Below are 23712 nucleotides of genomic sequence, written 5' to 3' on the forward strand. Positions count from 1 at the left end.
AAATCACTTTTAGGAAGGTAATGATTAAGAATGCACCAATTGAACTTTTCTGCCGATTACTGATCTTTAAAAAGCCTGACCTGCCGATTGTGATTTGACCTTTTGTTTTGATCAAAATCTTTAACAAAATCCGTTTACATTTGGTTAATAATCTGACAAAATGCAAAACTATTTAGCTTTTGACAAATACTGTATCAGTATGAAATGGAAATGCAATTTTTTTAGAAATGAATGTTTCAGCTTAACTAGAAACAAATACAACTTTAGGTATTTAAGAAAAGAAAGGTTTAAAAATAAATATTAAACTGAATTGTAATGTAATAATGAAGTGAAGTGCAAGAATCCTAATGAGGAGAGGCTTATGTCACTCAGTCCAGCAGGGAGCTTCCTTAAAGCCTGGGAGAGAAGAAGAAGAGTGGCTATTTACCCTGAGCCTGCTAACGCCCTGGAGACCTGGCTGCACCTTTTTCTTGCATACTGCTTAAAATCCTTGTAATTTCTGTCTTTAATTACACACAGTAGGGATTTCCAGAGTGGTTCCAGTTAGAATGCCATTAAAAGGGATTACAAGCGAATTCAACGTGGGGGTAAATAATCTGAACTCTCTGCTCTCTCCTCCAGCTGCATCCAGCTGCATGGTGAATTTCTCCGACCCAGAGGGATACATAGACTCCTCTGACAACCCGCCTCTGCCCGACGGCCTTTTCCTGCACTGCACCTACACCGTGACCGTTTACACCGGCTACGGCGTGGAACTGCAGGTGTGTGCGAGTCCCTCAGGGAAATCCCACTGCACGGAACTGCAGCCAGACTGGGACGTGTTCGCAGCCCGCAACAGCATCTGGTTATCACAACTAGAGAGACTTTAATGGAGGATGCTGCTGCAGTGTTTGTGCTCTGGTCGTTATGTTGGATGCCTTTAGTCTGGAGACTGACTTCTGCCTCCTGGTGGCGGCTTGGCGTTTTTGAATCAGCCAAGCAAGACGGGCAGAAACTGGAATTCCTCAAATGGAAACATTTGATGAAGGGATTCTGTAGATCCGGTTCGAATGTCACAAACATGAGTCATTTCTGACCAGTTGTAAATTAGGTTTCCTATTTGGGAAAGGTTGACTGTCTTAAAGGGGCAGGATTGTGCAAAATCTTTTTTTCTTTTTTTTTTTTTAGCTTTATATCATATTATTATGTTATTTCCTGTTGCCATGATTCTTCTGTGCATGTTTGAAGAATCCTTGAGTTTCTCATAGAAAGCATTCATGGAGCTGAGCTCATCATATGAACTACGTCTCAGTCTAACGCTCCTAAGAAGGTTATAAACTGACTGGAACGGCATTATTGCTATAACAAGCAGAAGGCGGAGTGTCAGAAAGAGCAGAAGCTTCTTAAAGAGACAGAGGCCCAATTTCAAAATGTCAAAATCAAATTTGTTTGAAGTCATATATGGACAGCATTTGGTAACAACTGAACATAATTCTGCCCCTTTAAACAAAAAGAAAACGAAATGCTTTCTGTGTTTTTTTTGGGGGGGGGGGGGGGGGTTCCCCATCTCCAATCATCTCTTCTTGCTGCGGTGTCTGACTGCCTCCCCGTTAACTTCCTGTGTATCCAGGTGAAGAACGTGAACCTGTCGGACAGCGAACAGCTGTCCATCAGGGGCGTGGACGATCAAGGCGCCACCCTGGTTCTGGCCAACCACACGCTGCTGGTGGAAGGTCAGGTGATCCGCAGTCCCACCAACTCTCTGTCCATCTACTACCGCTCGGCCTCAGAGGGCAGCATGGGCCTCTTCCAGCTGCACTACCAGAGTAAGTCGCCACGCCGCACAGGCACACAAACGCAGCAAAAACCTAATCATGTGTTCATACAAACCGGTTATGGAATTATCCGACAACCCTTTCATCGGGAGCCAAGAGGCTGTCTGTGCTCTCTAACGTGTACGTGTTAATTGCATAATCAAATACCTTCTCATTGAGTCACTCAGCACGGTGATTGAATCTGTCATGTGAATTAGCTGATTAGCGCTCTGATTAATCGTCTCTCGTCTCATTAGGAGGCTGAGGAGACGGCGCGCGCGTGTGTGTGTGTGTGTGTGTGTAGGTGTGTGTGTGCGCGCGCGCGTGCGTGTGTGTTCATGTTTGTTTTCACGTGTGTCTGATGACGCGGTTCTAACATGCGACGAGCAGCGGAGGGGACATCAGAGCGCCGGGCCCACCTGAAGTGGCGGAGCCAGATGGGGGGCCAGGATGGCCAGTGCCCCCCCTGTCATCTGATTGCCCCCCCCCAGTGGCCCCCCCTGAGGATTGGTTATTCCAGTTCATTATTTAGAATCATTCTAAGTCAACCTAATATATAAAGAAGAAAAACAATAATAAATATATGAAAAGAATATAAAACTTTATATAAGTCCATGTGATGACGTAAATAAATAGATTTTTTTCAGGCGTGATACCAGCCTCCTTTATACTCATAACAACAAGCTGATATTGTTCTCCTGGATGTTTCAGTTGCTGCGCTGTGGTGCAACTCAAAGGCTAAAGCACTTCATACCTGGTGGTGATGGTAAAACACCAATAAGTTATTTATTGATCCTCCGCAAAAAAGAGAAAAAACCGAAGAGGGGCCGACAATGCTCGTAGTTTGGAGCAAAGGTTGGGTTGGAGTTTTTTCGTTGTCCGTCTAAGAAAAAAATCCTTTTATTTCCAATTTGTAGTCATCAAATGAAACATTTATTATTTCTCTGCGAGAATGTTTTTGAAATCAGGTAACATTTCACGAAATGACGTGATTAGAAGACGACAGAACTCTGATCGTTTCCTGATCCCTCAGCGGGAGAAAAACCAGCAGAAGCAGATCAGCTGCTAGACGCTCCAAAGCCTCTGGTCCGTTAAAGCGTCCAGATCAGAGATGATTCTCTGACAGATATTGTTCTTATAATGATTAATAATGAGCTCCACGATGTTCTTTATGCGTAAAGTTGAAACTGTCTGAGCACCAAGTGGTCAGCTGATCACAGTCTGGACAGAAACCAGCGAACTGCTCTCTGTTCTTATCAAGACGAGGCTGAGGAGGGAATCTGACATATTAACTCAGTTAAGTTTTTACTGGTTTTGTTTTAAAACACCATTAACGTAAGCAGTGTAACTATATATTGTATATTTGGCGTTTGTCATTTCATGTGTGATTAATTGGAGTAACGGTGGAGCATTTATTGCCCAGCGCTCTGCGCTTGTTTCTGCCTAACGGATCTGCACTTTAATTTCTTTCCTCTCTCAACAGTCAGCTGTTATTCCTCTACTTAAACTACAATAAGTAGATCACATTCTCTTCAGGTTTTCTCTGTGTGCTCCAAACTCATTAAATGTAAAGTCATTAGAAGCCCGAACCACCATCATGCAAATAATTCTGGTCCGACCCGAAATATTGTTACCCGTCAAATTACCTGTCCAACCAGAGCTTCCTAACCACGGTGTCCATAACTCTTCAACACGCTGTCAGCTCCCGGTCAGAAAGAGCATTTAGTTCAGTGTCCATGAGATGATATTCAGAAAGGATCTTTTATTTGATTGATTTTAGTTTCCTCTGTGATGAACTCTTTGCGTAAAGGTGTTAATTATAACATGTCAAATGACAGAGGGGCTTAAAAAATAACCAAATATTCAGTTTGGTTATTTTTTATATATATATATATATATATATATATATATATATATATATATATATATATATACACACACACTGCTTAAAAAAATAAAGGGAACACTTAAACACTTAAGTGAACACTTAAGTGTTCCCTTTATTTTTTTGAGCAGTATATATAGATGTGCACACACACATTTTAAATTTTGCCCCCCCCCAGACGTAGTCTTGGCCCCCCCAACTTTAAAAGTCTAGCTCCGCCACTGCCCATCTGTGCCGCTAATCACAGCCGTCTCATCGTTTTGCGTCGCTCCTGAAATGGAGCTGACTCGGATCAAAACGCTGCATGCAGAGGAAGATTTGTGTGCGATCAAATAAGACGTGAGAAACAACAAAACCGAAATTAACAGGCGAGGAATATTAATCCCATCCAGCCTGAAAATCTTATTAAGGCTTTTTCAGATGATAATGTACCTACAGGTGAATGGGAACTCTGTGTATAAGTGATCCTGTCGGTGATAAATAACAGGAAAATCATTTAAAGCATGAAGAAGTTAACAATTTTGAGGAGAGAAAGCAACATAAGAAGCTATAAAAAAATCCAATGCCATTTTAGGGATTCTGCTTTTTTCATATATGGGCCAATACAAAACCAGTATTTACATTCAGTATTTTTTTGCATTGATTTATTCGAATATAATTGTCAAAAGAAGAAAAAAAAGGTAAATGTACCGTATTTGATGGAGCTTTTCATTGAGACTTAAATTTTTTTCTGTATTTTCTACTTCAAATCTACACTTGCGTTTCCACTGACCATGAAATTGCACAACTTGACGTTTCAAAAATAAATTTACTTAAAGGAATGCGCAAATTTAGAAAAAAATCTTGTTTTCCCATAAAATATTTTGACACTGTAGGTTGGATGGTTGTTTAAATTTAGAAATTTAGCTGTTTCTAAATTGGTTTATATCAATAAATAAGCCAATTTATTTGTTTTAAATAAATTTTAAACTTTTTTTTGCATACCACATTTTGAGAATGTGGTATGTGCTGCTATATGTACATTTCCTAACAAGCAAACTGGCACAATGTTTATATTTCACATATGGAGAAAAGATGTGCAGGGGATTGCTATTTTGTGAAGTGAAAGCAGCAAAAGAAGCTAAAAGGAATTAAAGATAATCGTTTTGGTTTTACGTTTGGTTTCTCTGGTAACCACAACACAGATCTGGTCAAACGTCAACAGTAAATCTTTTTCTGTTTCAGTCTTCAGGCTGAGTTGCTCACTTCCGAAGAGACCTCACTTCGGGGAAGTGTCGGTGCTGAACCTGCTCCCTGGAGGCGTAGCCAACTTTCACTGCCACATGGGTTATCACCTGCAGGGGGAGCCGCAGCTCACCTGCATCAACGCCTCGCTGCCGGTCTGGAGCGGCAAGGAGCCGACCTGCAGGGGTGAGTACGTATGTGTGGGTAGATTCACATCATTGACTCGATCCCAGTGACGGTTTAAGGCGTTGAGTTAGTGTCCCATACTCTAGTATCGTGTCCTCCTACCTGTAGCTCTTTGTGGAGGGACAGTGAAGAATGCAACGGTGGGGCGGGTGCTGTCGCCGTCCCCCCACCACGGACCAAACGCCACTTTGGACCGTTCCTGCTCCTGGTCCCTGGAGGCACCGAAAGACCAAAGACTACATCTGCACCTGGAGAGGCTGGCCCTGGGGCCGACCGACAGGTAGGGGCCAAACATGGCCATTTATCCCAGGTTCATGTCGAGTTTCAAGTTGTCTAAGACCATGTTGTATCCATTTACAAACACCCTCTGCTCCTTTAAATGTCTGTTTTAAACAAGATGTGTTTACTTCACCTCACACCTGGTAGTGCAGTAGACTTGGTTTGATTGGGGACCAAAGGTGGAACATTTATTACAGTTTCAGTTGGTGCTGTTCTCTTTCACATTGCACTGTTAAACAATCCAAACTATTAGGAAAACCTTCGACCTGTCCAGGGTGAACCCCGCCTCTCGCCCGGAACGTTAGCTGGAGATGGGCACCAGCAACCCCCCCAAGGTGTAAGATGGATGGATGGATGGATGGATGGATGGATGGATGGATGGATGGATGGATGGATGGATGGATGGATGGATGGATGGATGGATGGATGGATGGATGGATGGGAGGGAGGGAGGGAGGGAGGGAGGGAAAACCTTGTTCCTCTCCTCACCTGTGATGGCGCTGCACCAAGAACCACTGAAGGAAACGACACAAAAACCTTTGAGGAAGACACTGAGCACAATTTCCTTATTCACAAAATATAAACAAGATGGAGATTTTAGTGGTTGTAGGACTTCTCTTTTCTCTTTGGTACCAGACAATGACCTGCTGGTGCGCTGGACTCATGCTTCTGTTTTATTGCGATTTACCCAGAATTCCCTGCGCCGTAGTCTGCGTCCTGCTTGTGGAGCAGTTTCTGGTCCACTTGGCCTTCACATATGCATTCCAACCAGACCAGAGGTCACTTCAACTGAGACATAGACCAAGGTTTTTAGGCAGACCAGAGTTTACTGTTTTGGTCAACATCAGAGTTCAATTATCCATTCACACCTCCACAAACAAACCGGGTCAAACCGGTTTCTAGGTAGACTGACTGGAGTTTGATTAAAGAGGACAAACCATAGCTGGTGTGAATGCAGCCTTAAGTTCTCCAACGGATGAGTCTGAAATATTCTGCTGATCTGTTGTGTTTGCCTCCCTTCAGGCTGGTGTTGTGGAGCGGCCTGGACGCTGGCTCTGTGGTGCTGTTCGATTCAGGGCGGGGGGGGCAGATACCTTTTGAGGGGGTGATCAGCGAAGGTCCGGCTGTGAGGGTCCAGTTCATCACCGATCAGCCCAACCATGCGACCGGGTTTAACATCCGCTACGAAGGTAGAGGGTCAGAGGTTACAGATAAAACACACACAGGCAGGAACACTGCTGGGCCCCGGGCACAAACATGTCCCACCAGCGTAGGTGGTTGATGCAAATGGAGGCTGTTTTTTCTCCAATTTGGACAAAACAATGACCCATAGATTAAATTCATCTCTCAGAAATGAGTCTTCTCCATCTTTTACTAACCAAGTTTCCTGCTTTCCCTTTAATTTCATGGTAGACTGGATCACGTCTGTCCATTGACTTCTACACTAAAGCAGATTTTGGTGCCTCCAAATCTGCTTTTCGTTTCAAATAAACATTGAGCTAAATCATATAGTTACTGCTGAGAATGCACTAAATCTGTTTCAGGTTTCCTTAACTGATCCTAACATAAATGAATCAAGTGGTTGCCTTTCTTTTGTAAAACCCTCTTGACGTTTTGGATCTACACTGATTTACACATTCCTTTCTGACAAAAAAAATAAACAGGCTATTTTCTTTGAATAAATAATTTCATGTCTAGTTTATTGTTGAGCAGGAAATAAATTTTCAGTAAAACATTTTGCTGAATTAGTTTTAAAAAAAATGTTTTTTTCTCTTTTGGCCCTTGAGTACACTTGAGTTGACAATTTTTGGCTCATGCTGTGGAAAGTTTGGACACCCCTGGCTTAACGTGATGTTCTGCCAAGCTGCTTTCTGACGGACTGCCAGGGAGGGAGCTGCTGATCCGCAGAGGAGGAGATAAGATAAAGTTTCTGTTTTCTGGCAGATTGATGTTGCCAAAGCATGATGACGTTTCCTCTACCATTTTAATCCAATCACTGGACATAAAATGACTAATTAACTAAGACTCATATTTCCAGTAAATCAGCAGAGACATTTTTTCAGAATCACACACACGAACACACACACACACACACACGCATACACATACACACAGTGTTCCTGACATCCTTCTTCCTTTTTGCTGTTTCAGCTTTTGAGCGTGGCCACTGCTACGAGCCGTACCTCCAGAATGGAAACTTCACCACATCGGACCCCTTGTACGGCGTGGGAACGGTGGTTCAGTTCACTTGTGACCCCGGTCACTCTTTAGAGCAGGGCCCTCCGGTGATTGAGTGCATAAGCGCCAGGGACCCGTACTGGAACGACACGGAGCCGCTCTGCAAAGGTAGAAGAATGACCTTCATGTTGAAGGTTTTCATCTTTTTACCCTAAATCATAGTCTAAAACTCATTAGTCTGGTGTAGGGGTGAATTGTTTGGTGTCAAATGTTGTGATTCCAGGCAACAACAGAAAGAAGGAACACAAAAAGCTTGAGAAAAAGAAATAAAGCAAATAAAGATTGAAACAGAGACTTGAGATTGTTTTTTCATCTGAACCATGATGTCTGTTAATGCTGACATTATTCAGCAATGGTAGATACAGCTGCTAAGTGTTTTATTTCAGCAGTTTTGTTTCAACTTAATCACTTAAAAAGTGGCAAGCTAGTGTATCAGACAGAACTAGCAATCAGTACGTCTGTAGTTGACACTGAGGACTGTCCTGTTGCTAAATTGTTCTCATCTTCCTGTCCTCCGTCTGTCCCGCTGCAGCCCAGTGCGGCGGGGACCTGACTGGTCCAGGCGGAGTCATCCTGTCCCCAAACTGGCCGGAGTGGTATGGAGAAGGAGAGGACTGCAGCTGGAGGATACATGTCGGCGAAGACAAACGAGTGCTGCTTGATGTTCAGCTGTAAGGAAAACATATCGTTTCTTGACAGAGAGTCAAATGGGCATGTTAGTTAATTACTTTAGAAAAGAAATTAACTGTCAGTCAGAGTTTAATTTCCAGGTAAACGTAAAACTCTGAGTTTAAGGTAAGAGAGGATGTAGTTGTTCAGTTGTTAAGTACTAACAATATTATACCTGCTAAAGAGGTTTTACTAAACAAAGGCAACAAAACAAAACAACAAAGTTTCAATACCATAGCAGGTCAGCAATCAGAGATTGAAGCTTACATCAAAAAAAAAATTACATATTCTACTAAAGAGACAGTATAAAATGGTTGTTTTCCAGACATTTTATAGTGCAATCAAGTAACTCTTATATTCACCTGTTATAAAAATTATACTTATATAATATGACTTAAGAGGTATTTGACTTTGTAATTTAACTCCTTGAAATTGGGCCTGTGTCGCTTTAAAAACTCCTGCTCTTTCTGAAACTCCGCCTTTAGGAAATCATCACAACATGGCTCTCTATTAACCCTTTAAACAATGTTTTTACAAGTGTTTCTCTGAGAAGAAGTTCCTATAATGAGTTCAGCTGATGCTCAGTTCCACCAGGTGTTTGCTGATTGCTGCTGGCTAGTCTGAAGGAGCTGAGTGGGCGAGTCGTTGGGGAGGGAAGCAGAAGGTTGGAAACTTCAACTCTGAGGAGGAGCTTCATCCTTGAAGGCGGTGCTAGGTCTCAAGTGTTTTACACAGCTGAATGGTTGCCTCAGGAGATTAAAGAAATAACATTACAACGTTATAACATGATGCAAACCTAAAAAAGTCAATGTTACATAATACTGATCCTTTCAGTGAAGCACATCCTTTATTTTCATACTATTGGACAGTAAAGGACATTCTGGGAAGGTTGAATCTTTTATAAATCACAATATGATTCTTTAGATGGAGAGTTCACGTTCAAACTGTTTGAATTGCTTCCTTACACAATTCAAACAAAACCCCATTAAAAACCTTTCAGCAAATGCAAAGTTATTTTTGTGTGCTGTTTTCTCACTTGTGGTGATTCTTCTTCCTCTCACCCTGGCCATCCTGAGGCTAAACATCAGCGACAGCGACATGCTGACCTTCACGGATGGCGACGAGGTCACGACCCGGATCCTGGGGCGCTACGTCGGAGGCAGCAGCCCCTTCAAGCTCTCGTCCAGCACGCCGGACCTGACCGTCACCTTCCACTCTGACCCTGCCGGCCTCGTCTTTGGGAAGGGGGAGGGGTTCATCATCAATTACATCGGTGAGCGTTTAGCAACCGTTAGACCTGGACCCAGATCTGATGAAGGAAGAACTTTTACTATCTTATCCATTGTAAACATTTCAGTTTTATGTGTTTACTTAGACATGCTGATTTGTTTTCCAGTTTTTGAGTATTTTATAGAATTTCTTTGCACAAAACGTATCAAATCAACTCCTAATACATTTTACTGCTGATTGTTATTTATTAGTCTCAGCTCTGTAGTTTTGGGTTATCAGGTTTGTGTCTGAGCCTGGAGGAAGAGAAGATGTTTCCTCCTGCTGCTTCAGAAACAGCAGGACTGAACTGCTTCTTAGAATGACTTTATTACAGGATTTGGTGTAAAGGTTTCTGCCATTATTTATATGAATTCAGACAGATTAGAAAAGAGCAAACTAATAAATCCTTACAGGACGAAATAAAACAAATCATAATAAAGGAGCAGACGTATTAAATTAAAAATATCTTATCTTTTAAACTCTTTCTTAGAAGAAAATGAAAGTCTTATAAAGTTCTTCTTTGGCCTTTAAAAAAAGGAGGAACGTGATTAAGTGGATGGGTAATTACAATATAAGTATATCTACAATTTAAATCAATAAAGGCTACATATAAAATATTTAAAAAAAAAAAAGCTTTGACCTCAGATGATTGCAAAGTCTGACTCCTTCACGTTGTGTTCCGTTCAGATCCAGAACGAAGTCCTTAAGAATGGCTCCCCTATGATTAATTACATAAAGTTGCTTCAAGATTATTCTACTGTATGAAAATGTAACATTCTAAGTTCTCCATATAAGTGAATAATGGTGCTGGTGATTTTGGTGAATTCTCCGTGACTCTAACTGCGTTTCCATTACAAATGTGCGCAAAATCTTTGTCTCTATTCAGCTGACATCAAAAAAACAAAATTTTGCTATTGCTGTGTTTACATTAAATATGAAATGAAATTAAAAATCACACGTGAATTAAGCTTGTTCCTGCCATACAAGCTTATTTCATTGCCGCGACTGATGGCAGCGGCGTATGTAAACAGTTAAATGATATAAATTCATAATTCAATCATGGTGCTGGCGCTCATCTACTATCATCCAGTCATAGGAGACATCAGTGTTGTATTCAGGTGTTGGAGCGACAAGCCCCGCCCACTTAGGAGCGGCTACATGTGCGGATTTTTGGGGAAACTGTAGAGCTCTAGAAGAGCTCTGGAGGAGCCAGCTGCAAAAACAAAAACAAATCATCAATATCCTCCTGCCACTTCCTGCCGTCTTCTTTGTGGTTTTTGCCAGTAGTAATGTTGATAATGTTTCTGGTGGTGTGAAAAAAGTGTTTTTCCAAGGCAGTACATCTATTTTGGTACGGCAAAAAACCAACTCTTCCTAGTGCAAAAACTTTTTTGCATTCCATCAAAATCCACTAAACAAATGTATATTTGGGATTTCTATTCGCGCAATGTTCTTAGTGGAAGAGCAGCTATTGCTTCATCCTTAAAAAGGACCAGGAGGCAAGATATTTTCTTTCACAAATACATTTATTGATTAATTTATATATTCAGGAGAAAAAAATACAATTTAAGTAACAATCTAAAATGTTATGGTTTCTTTAAAAAAATACAAAAAGTGCAGAGAAAAAGTCCTCACTGGAACACATTCAGAAATCTTTGTTATCTTTCAATTCATTTCAATTTTTCCTCGAGCCGCCTCTTTGTCCTCCTCCGTTTTTCCATTTTCCCTTTTTGTCCCTCTCACATTCTCATTTGGCTTTTCTTCCACTTTCCCTCTGCCCTTATTCAATCACATCCTATTTGTTTCACCGATCGCACAATGACACTCGTTCACATACAAGTGTGGGCTTTCAGAGGCGGTGGCTTCCTCCGCTCACTCGCCTGGCGTGATTGGCGCCGCGTCCCAGATCCAACACCTGACACCAATTTAGGCGCACACTGAGACACACATGGTTCAATTTACTTGTCACCCTCTCGACACCACAAACTCCCTTGCCTTTCCCAGAGGAGTAAATTATGTAGCCACAACAACACGAGGTCGCGCTTCTTGAATAAAAGCGAGCGTGTGCGTGTGCGCGTGCGTGTGTGTGTGCGCTCCGATAATAAATGACATGCCGTAAAACGTTCAGATCGCATAGCAGAGGAAGACCAAGTCAATGGAAAATATAAAGATAAATTGATCCCGGAGCTTCAACGTCCAAATCCCCACGGCCCCGTTAGGCTGAACAGAGTTCTGCAACACTGTAAGCCAACAGTTCTATCATCTGATGTAAGGCGTGAACAACGAGATGAGTCCATCTGACCCAGACCAAGTGTCCATGTTGGCAATGGAAATGGAAAGGCCAGGGATGCACCATATTGGATTTTTGGTCGATATCCGATATGCCAATATATTAAGACTCATTTGGCCAATAACTGATACCAATACTGATATTTTTTTCCTATACCTACTTACTGAAACTATATGGCTTTCTCTACTGTGGAACTAAAATACTGCATTATCTTTGTCAATGTAGCCTGCTACCAAATGCAAAGGAGGAGGCTAAAAATGATGCAGCACTTTCAACTTGCATCATGTTTAATGTCAGATTTATTCATGACATCTGTTCTCTCTAAGACAATGACAGCACTCAAACAGTGCAAATTTGTAAATCTTCACAAAACAAAACTAAACATCTTCATAAGCAACAAGTGGAAAGCACATCAGTGCATTAATATCTAACAGTTTCTTATGATGCTGTGTTGGTGCTGCAGGCATTGTGGTTTGCTATCAGAACAATGCCTTTCTTAATGGTGAATTATTTTGTCGGAGAAGCCGATGTTTGATATACGATTTTACAGCTAATTTCGGCCAATACCGATACCATTCCAATAGTATTGTGCATCCCTAGGAAGGTTTATGCATAAATATACAATGTAAGCTATATAGTCTATAGAATAAATATAAAATTATAGATAAAATTAAATATGATTATTTAATTTTACACTTTTTCTCTGCAGTTTTCTAGGGCCAGCAGAGAAGCATTTAGCACTGCTACAACTGGAAGACTTTTTAAATATCCATAATAAATTTGGGATATTTACTAAATCATTATTTTAATCAATCAGCAAAACAACTGCTTGATTGGGCTTATTTTAAATTATCACGCTATTAGTTGATTATAGATTAATTCCATAGGATCAACTTTTCAAAGCTCTCCACACAGAAGAGCAGCTTCAAAAAAATCATGTGACTTAAAAAAAAAATCTATTACAATTAATTGAAGATGGTTTTCAAACAGAACTTAGTCCAAACAAAATAAGGCTTCCTCATCTATAAGATAAAATCACATCTTTGTAGATGAATGATGAAGCTCTGTGTGTCTGCAAAGAGTGCTTCACGTTTTTGTTTTTGTTTTTTTTTGTTTTTTTTTACTGGGCAGTGAAAACATCTTTGAAGGAGCAGACTTTGTAGTTGATGGAAGTTTTTTGCCATAAGAATATGAACTGAGACAAATATTTCATTCTGTTTAAGGTTCATTGATATAATTTGCCAGTTGAGGCAGTAGATGAACAGAGGGACTAAAACTCATCTCGGTGTTTCTCCTTGTGGCGTTAATCTACTTCACACCTGGGGGTTAATGGATCCCAGCTGCTGATGATTTTCAAGGGCACCTTTAGAATGGAAGTAAAAAAAAAACTAACATTTGGGTCATGATTCACGTTTATATCATTTATTTATCGAGGTTTGATTTTCAGACTGAAGTAAAATCATATACATCGTGGCCTAAATTATGTTGTAGATAATTTATGCAGTTCTTTATACACTGTAAAACATAAGTAGTTCTCCTTACTTTTAAGATATGTGAAAACTTGTGGCCTCAGAATTGTTTAGTTTTCATCAAATTAACTGACTAACGTTCATTTGTGCCATTCTAGTGAGCGTAACTTAATAAATCTATGCTCCCAAGTCTTATTTTTTTGTCTATATGTAAATAAACACCAAAGTTTCTGAAGGCACTGTTCTTTTTAACTTGAAACTACTTATATTAAATGAAAATCCCTTGACTGAAACAGTTCCTGCTTGTTATTTCTCTACTCAAACTTTGACAGAAAATATGGAACGCTGTGATAGTTTGCTCCTTAATTTATTTAACTGAAGTGATTACTATAACAAAAGTTAAATGCACCCAATTTACTTGATTAAAGTCAACATTCCAATTCAATGTACTTTGTTTCACAGCAAAACCTTGACCAAAGACAAGTTAGACTCATTCATCTTTTTCAATTAAATACAATGTTACAATTTACAGTGTGGAGTAACGCAAGTAAAAAATATTCACTTTTGCTGCTTAATTAGTCAGGCTATCTGCTGCTGGCAGCTTTAATTGTCCTTTCAGAAAGGGTAGTGGAATTACTACAGTGGAGCCCCGCCTACTTCTAGATTTTTTTTCTTGGAGTTGCGGAAGTTGAAATACATAGGATCTATGCTACATGATGCGCTGTCGTTTGCAAAGCAGCAAATCTAGGAGTGCTATTTATTTTCCTTGACACTGATTGGCTAGCTCCCCCAGAGGAAGACCACAGCTCCTCCTTAGATATTAGCTAGATATTAGCTTCTGCTAATGGTTTCTGCTGTGCGTATTAATACATATTAAGGTATATTAATGTATCAACTATTAGAATATGTAGTTATGAGCCTTTTTTAGACGGGTTCTCAAGTATTTATGGATTTTTAACAGGTGGGAGTCCACTGTAACTATTTTATGAACTCCTTTTTCCAATATAGACATCCAATTTTGATTATATTATGACTCTGTGTACAAATACAGTAATATTACTTGATTATTTCTAAGAAATATGCAAATAGTGAAACAGTTAATGATCCTCCATTTCCAAGTCCATTATGCATTTAGTTATTTTCACTTTGTAAGAGTAATCAGCTCCACATTGCCATTTGTTGCATGTGTGAAATTGAAGCCAATTAATGAAAAACAAATACTCATCTATTTATTTTCTTGCTACATTTTTATAACAAATAAAAAAGGATGTTGTCACTATTAGACACAATGAAACACTTGTTTTAGTTAAGATCTTTCTTTACACCAGAGGTTCCCAAACCGTGGGGCACACCCCCTTAGGGGGGGGGGGGGGTGCCGGGCCATTGCAGGGGGGGGGGGGCGCGAGAAGCGATATGGATGAATGGAAAAAAAACAACAAAACAACGATGAACGCTGTGTGCGCTAGGGGGTGAGGGGGTGTTGAGTGGATGGAAGAGTATAACTGGGAATCTCTAAGAATCTCCCGAGAACACCCCTCCCCCCACCCCACTCTCGGCTCACACACATCGTCCAACTGGAAAGCAAGAGTCTAACTCTGCTCTTGGACTCTTGGAAACCACTGGGGGAGCCCAGGAGAAAAATTTTGGGAACCACTGGTTTACGCCAATTTGGTGACTTTGGCCTTGAAATGTTCTGCTTTCCTAGTAACAGAAAAACACATTGAAATCCTAATCTTGATAAACATACAAAAAAAACTGTCAGCTATTCTCTACGAGGCCGTCCTGATGTGAGATCAGCACAGAGGTGATATTCAAAGACGGCCTGGCTCAGATGAAATCCATCAATCTGATTCGCGGTGAAGTAATTGCCTGATGAATCCATCCGTCTTCTCACCGCATCGTGTCATAATCAGCTGTAGCACTTCTGATCACATTGACTTTTTGACCCACGTTAACAGTGACGGAGATGGAAACGTCTCATTACAGCCAATCATGGACCTCGGCGGCTGACACTGTCAGAGAGGAGAGACAGTTAATCAGGCTGTTGTCTCTGATCTCTCTTCTCAGAGGTTTCCCGGAACGACTCCTGTCCCGACCTCCCCGAGATCCAGAACGGCTGGAAGACGACGTCGCACGTGGCGCTGGTGCGAGGAGCTCGGATCACCTACCAGTGTGACCCCGGGTACGACCTGGTGGGACGGGAGACCCTCACCTGCCAGCTGGACCTCTCCTGGAGCTCTCAGCCCCCCTTCTGTGAAAAGAGTCAGTTCTTTTCAGTGTTTTAGCACATAATTGGGAAACCTTCTGAATTTAGAATAACTTTACCAATTCTCTAAAAAAAAAGGAAATGGACTGATTTAATGTCAGACATTGATGAACAAGTATTGTCTTTTTATACATTGTAACCTAATATCTACCTGAGTGAAGTTGGGTCCCCACCTTCTTCAAATTGGACAAAATTGGTGTCAAAAGTTTGTGCTACGTTTGTGCAGCAAAAGTTGTTGTTTGTGCTTTGTGGTTTGAAGATATTAATGAAAGCTTAAAGGTTAACCAGCCCCCCTCACTTTCACTAAATCAAAATTACCTTTGAACTTCAAAGCCAAAGCAGCACAAACAAAAAGTTTTGCTGCACAAACTCAGTCAAGTTGATTGGCACCAATTTTGCCTGATTTGAAGAAGATATGAGGGACTGGATGACCTTTCGTGACCTCTGGAAACATTTCTTAATGTCTTTAAAACGATAGCGGCACAAACGTAGCACAAACTTTTGCCACCAATTTTGTCTGATTTGAAGAAGGTGGGGGGGGGCAGCTTCACTCAGGTCTAATACTGAGATCCAACAGTTTTCTTCACCACTTGAAAATTACACTACTTCCATTTACCGCTGATCAAGTCACCGCTCAGAAGTTGATGTGGTTTTATTTCCTCCTCTCAGTCATGTACTGCTCCGACCCGGGCCACGTGGAGCACTCCACCAGAACCCTGTCCGACCCCAAACTGCTGGTCGGCACCACCATCCAGTACAGCTGCAGCCCCGGCTTCGTCATGCAGGGCGGCGCCACCATCACCTGCTACGGCCGCGAGCCGGGGACGCCCGTGTGGACGTCTCGACTCCCTCACTGCATGTGTGAGTATCTGACGCAGAGCGCCCTGGGCCGGTCGGTTAGAGAGAAACGGTTAAACACGTAGAAACGAAACAGTCTGACCACTGGAAGCCTGCACAAGACGGAGAACAGAGGAGCTTTGGTTTCCTGCTGCAGAGCCATCTGACACGACTGGGTCTGTGTGAGTCCTTCTCTCTCTCTCTGTTTTATTTCTCTCTCTCTCTTTTTATTTTGCAGCATTAATGCGAGCCATAGTCTGAGCTGCTTTTACACTTCACCCTGGGCCTGATAATGTGTGGACTGTGTGTATTTTTCAGGGCTATTAATGTAGGTGTCAAGTGTTTGATATTTAAATGAAATGCTAATAGAGCGTACCAATCAGCCCTCAGCCACCTGGAGGAGGGGGTGGAGATTATCCATGACTCATGTCACCTTAGTCAGAGGCTGTCAAATCTGTCTGTGCCGCTACGACACACACATACACACACACACACGCACACACACAGAAAATTCCTAATTTGGGGTTGAGAAACGCCAAAATCCCTCCTGCTAGTGTTTGTCGTGTTTTTCTCCTCCAGCTGAGGAATTTGTTTCCTGTGATAACCCCGGTCTCCCTGACAACGGCTATCAGATCCTGTCCAAGAGGTTGTACTTGCCCGGCGAGACACTCACATTCGTTTGTTACCAAGGTTATGAGCTCATAGGAGAGATGGCCATTAAGTGCATAATCGGGAACCCTTCGTTTTGGAGTGGCCCTCTTCCACTCTGCCAGGGTGAGATTTTGGTCTTTTTGATTTTATCGTAATCTGTAGGTTTAAAGATGTGAGGGGCATTTCCAGTTGTTACAGAACATGCCCTTCACATTTCCTGTAAAAACTAATTTAAGGATGCACTGATCCACTTTTTTCACTGATACAGATATCTGAGGTTCAGTATGAGACTGAACTGAGGTCATCTGTTCATCTTCAGGTTTTGTCACTTTTCTGCAGGTCTTTTCTATCACATGAATCCAGTTAAATCTTATTTAAATTAAACTTAAATTTTTTATTTAAGTTTAATCAGCAATTAAACTTAATTGTTTAATTGCTGATTAATTGCTTTTTTGTCAGTTTCATCAACTGACAGTTTCATCAAATAACAGATCATATTAAAAACAATAATTGTCTTTGTTGTTGAGCTCATATGTCAATTTATTTACTAATTTAGTAAGAAGAAAGAGTTTTGATTTGAACATTTTTATTTTTTTATTAGACCCTCCAATTAACTCGATTAAGCATTTTAATCCAGTCCCATCACAACTACATCAATGTGGGGCGGTTAAATCCTAATGAGTAAAACATTAACTGATCATGTGTGGAAAAGTGAGATTTTCAGCTGCTTCCATTCACTATCGCCAAAAAGTATATTATCAGGCATAAAACAGTTTTCAAATGATCTAAGAGGGCAGGAGATGAAGATAAGTGACAGAAAATGTATCAGTAAAAAATGCGTTTAGAAAGCACATTGCGTGGATGTTTTCTCTATTTTTGACGTAAATTTTTAACTGACTTGACAGGCATAGTACAAAAAAAGAAGACTGAATGTGAACCTGGAGGAGAGGCTTTGTTGAAAATACAGACTATAAAAAAGAAACAGTCTGTGTGATGTCAGTTTTCATATGCCCTGACTGACAGAATGATGTTTTTCAGCTAACCGTGACTGCTTTGGCAACCATGCTTTGGAAGGTGAGTGTCTGTCTGTGTGGTGAGAAGTGAACACTTTTTCTTAGCAGACAGATAAATCAAAAGTCACAAAGAAAGGGGGGGGGGAGGGGGGGGAGTGTTTCATAAAACCAGCATTCCTCCCTCTGGGTATGTTTCATCTACAGATTTCATTTGCCATATGTGTGTTTATTCCACTACCAGCGTTTATCCATTTCATTCACTTGCATTTCCTGAACCCCCTTCAGCCTGACTACTTATTTTCTGGAAGATGCTCTCTTATTAATCCTGCATCATTCATTTGTTGGGTGTCAGTTGCAGAGGCGACGGCAGGCTCCCCTCTGCATGGAGGAAAAGTAGCGCTAGCCATCTTCATCCTGGTTCTGCTGCTGTCTGTGCTGCTGGGAGGCGCCTATGTCTACGTCACCAGGTGAGTCCAAAATTCCTGGACTGAGAATCACTGTGACAAAACGGCTCAGATAAACACAGGAAGGCTCCGGGTTCAAGTTTCCCTTTTTTATCACCCAGGGCTAAAGTAAGACTTAGACTAATGTTTGACCTTCTTATCGTTTATATTTCTATTGATACGTTTTATTATTTTAACTAGTTTTCATGTTTTTATTTATTATTTTATTTGTTTATCTATTATTGCTGGAGTCTTGCAACGAAACGTTGTTCTGTATGTACATTTTAAATGTGCAGTTGAATGACAATAGTCCATGTAAAAGGAGTTACATTTTTATATAATTCATTTCTAATATATTTCACAACAAGCATGACCCAAAGTAACTCCATAAACACGTCCAGTCAGATAGATTGCCCTGCAAAAGTATTCACATCCCTTGAACTTTTCACATGTTGTCACATTACAACAAAAAACTTTTTTTTCATGTGATAATTGTGAAGTCCACTTCGAGACCTGAAACAAATTTCAGGTCTGGAAATTTGTTTTTCCAGACCTGAAAAATGTGCCACACTAAAGTTCACACACATTTTGACAAGCTGCTGTGAAACTGTAGATGTCCCAGGATGACTTGATTGGGTGTCTTGTAATTTATATCTTGTCTTGTTATGTCTTGTTATGTATATATATATATATATATATATATATATATATATATATATATATATATATATATATATATATATATATATATATATATATATTTATTTATTTATTTTTTGTTGTAATGTTTAATTGCTGCCTTTAACATGTGGATTTCCTCCTTTGGCCCAACAGGTGCAGATATCACACCAACCTGAGGTTGCCGCTGATCTACCCTCACCCTTACCGACAGATCACTGTGGAGACAGAATTTGACAACCCGCTTTATGAGACAGGAGGAGTAAGTGTGCAAATGTGGAAATTATTATAAGTTAGAGGCAGAAAACATAAGAACCTTTTGTTTTAATTTTTTATGTTCAGCTAGCCTTATTATTTTTCTCAAAACAGGTAAGTCATTTTTTAAAAGATTTCACATGAATAACATCTTTGGAACCCTTACCTTACCTATGATAATCAGCTGCAGTGAGTCTGCTAAACCTTGCTAAATGTGTAGCATTAGCTTAAAGTGGCTTTTCAAATGACATGTTGAGAAAGCTAACTTACAGAGCTTAAGCTGTGTGGTAAATAGCGCCCTTGGGCCAGAACTGTAACACATTTTTTTACAAGCAAAAGCCCATGATGGAACCTTTTTATTCAGTTTCCTGACACGTCAGTAAAATTTGACGCTCAGGCAACATCCGTGAACAACAGACCAACAAACCAAAACACTTTCCTGGTGTGAAGCTAAAGCTAATAGCCGACAACCCCAAACATGACTGAAAAAGAAAAGTTGTAAAAATGATGACAAAATAACGTTGAACTGTCTGGGATTTTGTTGAAGTAACGGCGCCTCTATCACTCTGTTTCATTTTCAGCAGGACTCTCGTGAATATGAAGTATCAATATGAGACATTTCTAAAGACACTTCTGAAGCAACCACCCGGCGCTGACACCTCATCATCCCTGACCCTTTCTACCCAGGAGGAGGCCATGTAAATACAAATAATGATGTCCAGCCCCTCCCTGCTACAAGACACAGTCACTCATCTCCCCCCCTCCTCCCTTTGATGTGATAGCTTTTGTAGACATAATGGGAAACTGAAGAGGAACCTGTGAAGCAAAGAGATATTAACACGAGTCGGTGACACATCGGCGGGAGGCCATATGGACGGTAGTAAAGGAAGACGTTGGGGACAGGACGCCGTGGGAGGAATGTGAAATTAGAGGGTCAAAACATGTTCATTTTGGGAGAAACTAGATTTCTTATCATTTTTGTTTCACTTGTAACACAGCTGCTGTCTGACTTTTTTTCTGTAGAAGCCAAGTTAAGGTATTTTGTAGTTATCTTTGTTACTGGAGGAGTTCGATATTTCTGCGCTAAATGTAAAACGTTTACATGCAGGAAATCAACAGAAAACAATCATAATTTATTTCACATTTAAAATCTAGGTGAGAAATGTTTATTTATTTTGGAAAGATCAAATTGAAATGTAAATATTAGTTGAGGGACATAAAATGCCATTGCAGTCTATTGCACCATATCTGTCAGACTATAGGGGCTCTGTTGTGCTGTTGGATGTAAATAATAGATTTAAAGGGGCAGTACTATGTAAAATCAACCTTTTTTGAGCTTCATGTCATGCCATAATGTTATTCCCTCATCAGAACCATACCTGGAGTATTGCTTTGATTCTTTCATGCATGTTTGAGAAATCCTTTTATCTCCCTTGGCAACCATTCAGCTGTGCAAAGCTCTGCTTTACTTATACTGAATCAGCTGATGGGACAAAACTGATACAAATAATACATGTTTAAGGCACTCTGTTTTATCGCCAGTCAAAACATTTTGGATTGTTTCAAAAAGGAGAAATGAACTAAATCCCTTTACTGTGGAAAAAGTTATTTTTGAATAACATTGCCAAAAAATGTCCCACAAGTACATTCAATATACACCAAAAAACAGGCAAATAAAAATAAATTACATAAGATTTTCCATGTGAAAAAAGATTTCTTTTTTTCACATGGAAAGAAAATGTCCTGCCATCAATTAATAACCTCAAGGGCAAATCACTGTAGGTTGTCTGCTGCCTGAGCCACTTAGCTGAATGAATCATCATCAGTGAATAATGGACTAAGTAGCACTAGTCATTGCTACAACATTAGCATAACATTTACAGGCTGTAACAGGGGAATGTACATGATGTGTCTCATGTCTGGAAATGTGTGCAGCCTGCTTCAGCCAAAGCTCACATTCTAGTAGATGGTCAGGGAAGAGATACTAGTTATTTGTCAAAGCTGCAGTAGGTAACTCTTATAAAACCAATGTTTTGTCCATACTTCTTAAACTGTGTCAGGACAGTATTACAGACAGACAAACTGGAAAAAATTAGCTCCTTTGTCTCAAAAATGCACAGATCAGAAGCAACCAACCAGAGGGTCTTAACGCTGTCAATCATCCTCGTGTAATCGTTTATCAATATGCTAATGGCGGAGAAACAATTTACCTTTCCAGGAAAACTGTTTATCCGTCGTCATCGGTGGTCCTGCTAACTACCGTTAGCATTCATGACGGGCTCCTTTGCACAGAAGAAGCAGTGGTGCAACAGTGGGAAAGTGGGAGCGTGCAAGCAACACATACATGAGCATGATTGACAATGCTTAGACCCTCGTCCTTTCTCTGACTGGTTGTTTCTGACTGAGCTGCGTATTTGTTCAGATGTAAGGAGGAACACAGAAAGCAGGCAGAGGAGGTGGATTTAACATTGAACTGTCTGGGATTTTGTTGAAGTAACAAAATCCCAGACAGTTCAATGTCTGGGATTTATGAGATGATTTATGAGAAAATGTTCTCATATTTTCACATGAGACAAATATGAGAAAATTTGTCTCATACTGTCACAACATGGTAACAGCTTTAACAAATACCTAAAATATATGTATATTTTATAAAAGCTACATACTGCAGTAAATTTTTGAAATGGAAAACAGACCAACAATAATGTGCTTGGGTTACTAAAATCCAGACACAAAACAAACAAGAAAAAACTCCTGTCCATCCGATTCCACTGGAACTTTAACATCCACATTTGAGCATGGGCCTCTCTTTCAATGACTTCATTTATTCAGGTGCTGCTAACGCTAACTATCAAAGCTCACTGACGGTTCATGAGAACGGCGGGGGAATTTCTCTGTCCACATTGACGAGTCATGTTCTCTTCCCAATAACTGACAATACTAAGAAGGAAAATGTAGCGTCTTTTATTTTTTTAACCCAGTCGGCCTAACACAGAAAGCCTCCTGTCCCCAGGTGTCCACTGAGGGCCAATGCAGAACTCTTGCCTTCTTCCTTTCGCATGCAGCTGGATTAACAGACGTGCCGTGACACGCCAGGAGAGGCTGGTGGTCAGAGAGAGAGGTCATGACCAGGCTTCACTGCGAGACGTGAAATGCGTAGCTGTAGTTAATTGATCAGTATTAAAGTGCAACTCAATCGATCCCAGAAGAAGACGTATTTATTTTGATGTACTGTAAATGTGACGTTTTATGCAGAATAATAAATGTACATTTTCATTATAATTGGACAAATATGATGAGTTTACTTAAATAAGAAGTAAAACTTGAATAAAAAAATTTGAAAAAGTTTGTAAAGACTGGAGTGTTTTAAGATGTGTATGCGTGTGTGTGTGTGTGTGTGTGTCATGTTTTATATAGTAGGTTAGCTCTTTCAGAGATCTACCTAGAAAAAATATGAAAAATCAAATTTCTGAAATGACCAGCCTTTTGTTGTCCCTAAAAGGCATCAGATTCCAGTAGGTCTAACTAGACTGAACATATGTCTTAGGGGAAGTTGAGACATTATCCAGGATTTCTGCATAATCTAACTGTGGAGAATTATGGAGAGGTAGAGTAAAAGATTTTTTTTTAGGTTCAATTTCCTTTCCGTCCATCACTCCACTCGTCTCTCATCTCAGTGTTTTTTTTTTAGTTTTTTTTTTTTTATAGACTCCATGTTTAGAATTTGACCTCCAAGAAGTCGGGCTTCAGAATTAGCAACATATTCAAGAAAGTCTATGATTTTGACATTAAAATGGATATTTAAAAAATGAACAATCCCACTCTATAAAGGGAAGTGAACTATAACTAAACGTTAACATTACCACAAAATAATGTTCTTACGGTAAAAATTTACTTGAGTTGAAAACATTTAAAATGAATAGATGATAAGTCAGAATTGGACAGGGCAGCATTTCTCTGAGGTTTGAAATCCGTCTGATACAGAATCTAACCACAGTTTCTATTCAAAATCACCAATCAGATTTGAGCTGAGGTTATTGGACAAGCACATGAGCAAGACCAGGACCAAGATCCGCCCCAAGAAGCCCAACCAGATGGCCAGCCTGTGGGGAATGCTGCGCCTCCTGGACACACCGAGATAATGATGGAACAGATCTGTGGACTGCTGTCATTAGCAGGATCCACTCAGTATGACTGGCACAATGTAACACATTATCTAGAAAACATTCACATTCTTTTATTTATTTATTTTTTTACACAAGCAATG

At 40.3% G+C, this 23712-nt stretch overlaps 1 protein-coding gene across 4 annotated transcripts in view; it reads left to right on the forward strand.

Moving 5' to 3' along the window:
- Window positions 1-22793, forward strand: part of sez6l (seizure related 6 homolog (mouse)-like) — an 81027-nt gene extending 58234 nt beyond the window's left edge. The window contains exons 3-17 of one of the 4 annotated variants that reach the window (XM_081613406.1): window positions 622-761; window positions 1610-1805; window positions 4903-5088; window positions 5197-5368; window positions 6391-6557; window positions 7519-7713; window positions 8138-8276; window positions 9351-9547; window positions 15370-15564; window positions 16238-16429; window positions 16985-17179; window positions 18095-18130; window positions 18428-18536; window positions 19347-19452; window positions 20030-22793. In XM_081613406.1, coding sequence (XP_081469532.1) covers window positions 622-761; window positions 1610-1805; window positions 4903-5088; window positions 5197-5368; window positions 6391-6557; window positions 7519-7713; window positions 8138-8276; window positions 9351-9547; window positions 15370-15564; window positions 16238-16429; window positions 16985-17179; window positions 18095-18130; window positions 18428-18536; window positions 19347-19452; window positions 20030-20059 — 2255 coding nt within the window. In that variant the 3' untranslated portion in view covers window positions 20060-22793. Of the gene's footprint in view, window positions 1-621; window positions 762-1609; window positions 1806-4902; window positions 5089-5196; window positions 5369-6390; window positions 6558-7518; window positions 7714-8137; window positions 8277-9350; window positions 9548-15369; window positions 15565-16237; window positions 16430-16984; window positions 17180-18094; window positions 18131-18421; window positions 18537-19346; window positions 19453-20026 lie in introns of all 4 variants that reach the window. The other 3 variants (XM_081613403.1, XM_081613404.1, XM_081613405.1) reach the window with 3 other exon arrangements.
- Window positions 22794-23712: the final 919 nt, after the last annotated feature.

Source organism: Poecilia reticulata, chromosome 12, assembly GCF_904066995.2.
Source record: "Poecilia reticulata chromosome 12, P_reticulata-male-v2, whole genome shotgun sequence".
Classification (NCBI taxonomy): domain Eukaryota; kingdom Metazoa; phylum Chordata; class Actinopteri; order Cyprinodontiformes; family Poeciliidae; genus Poecilia; species Poecilia reticulata.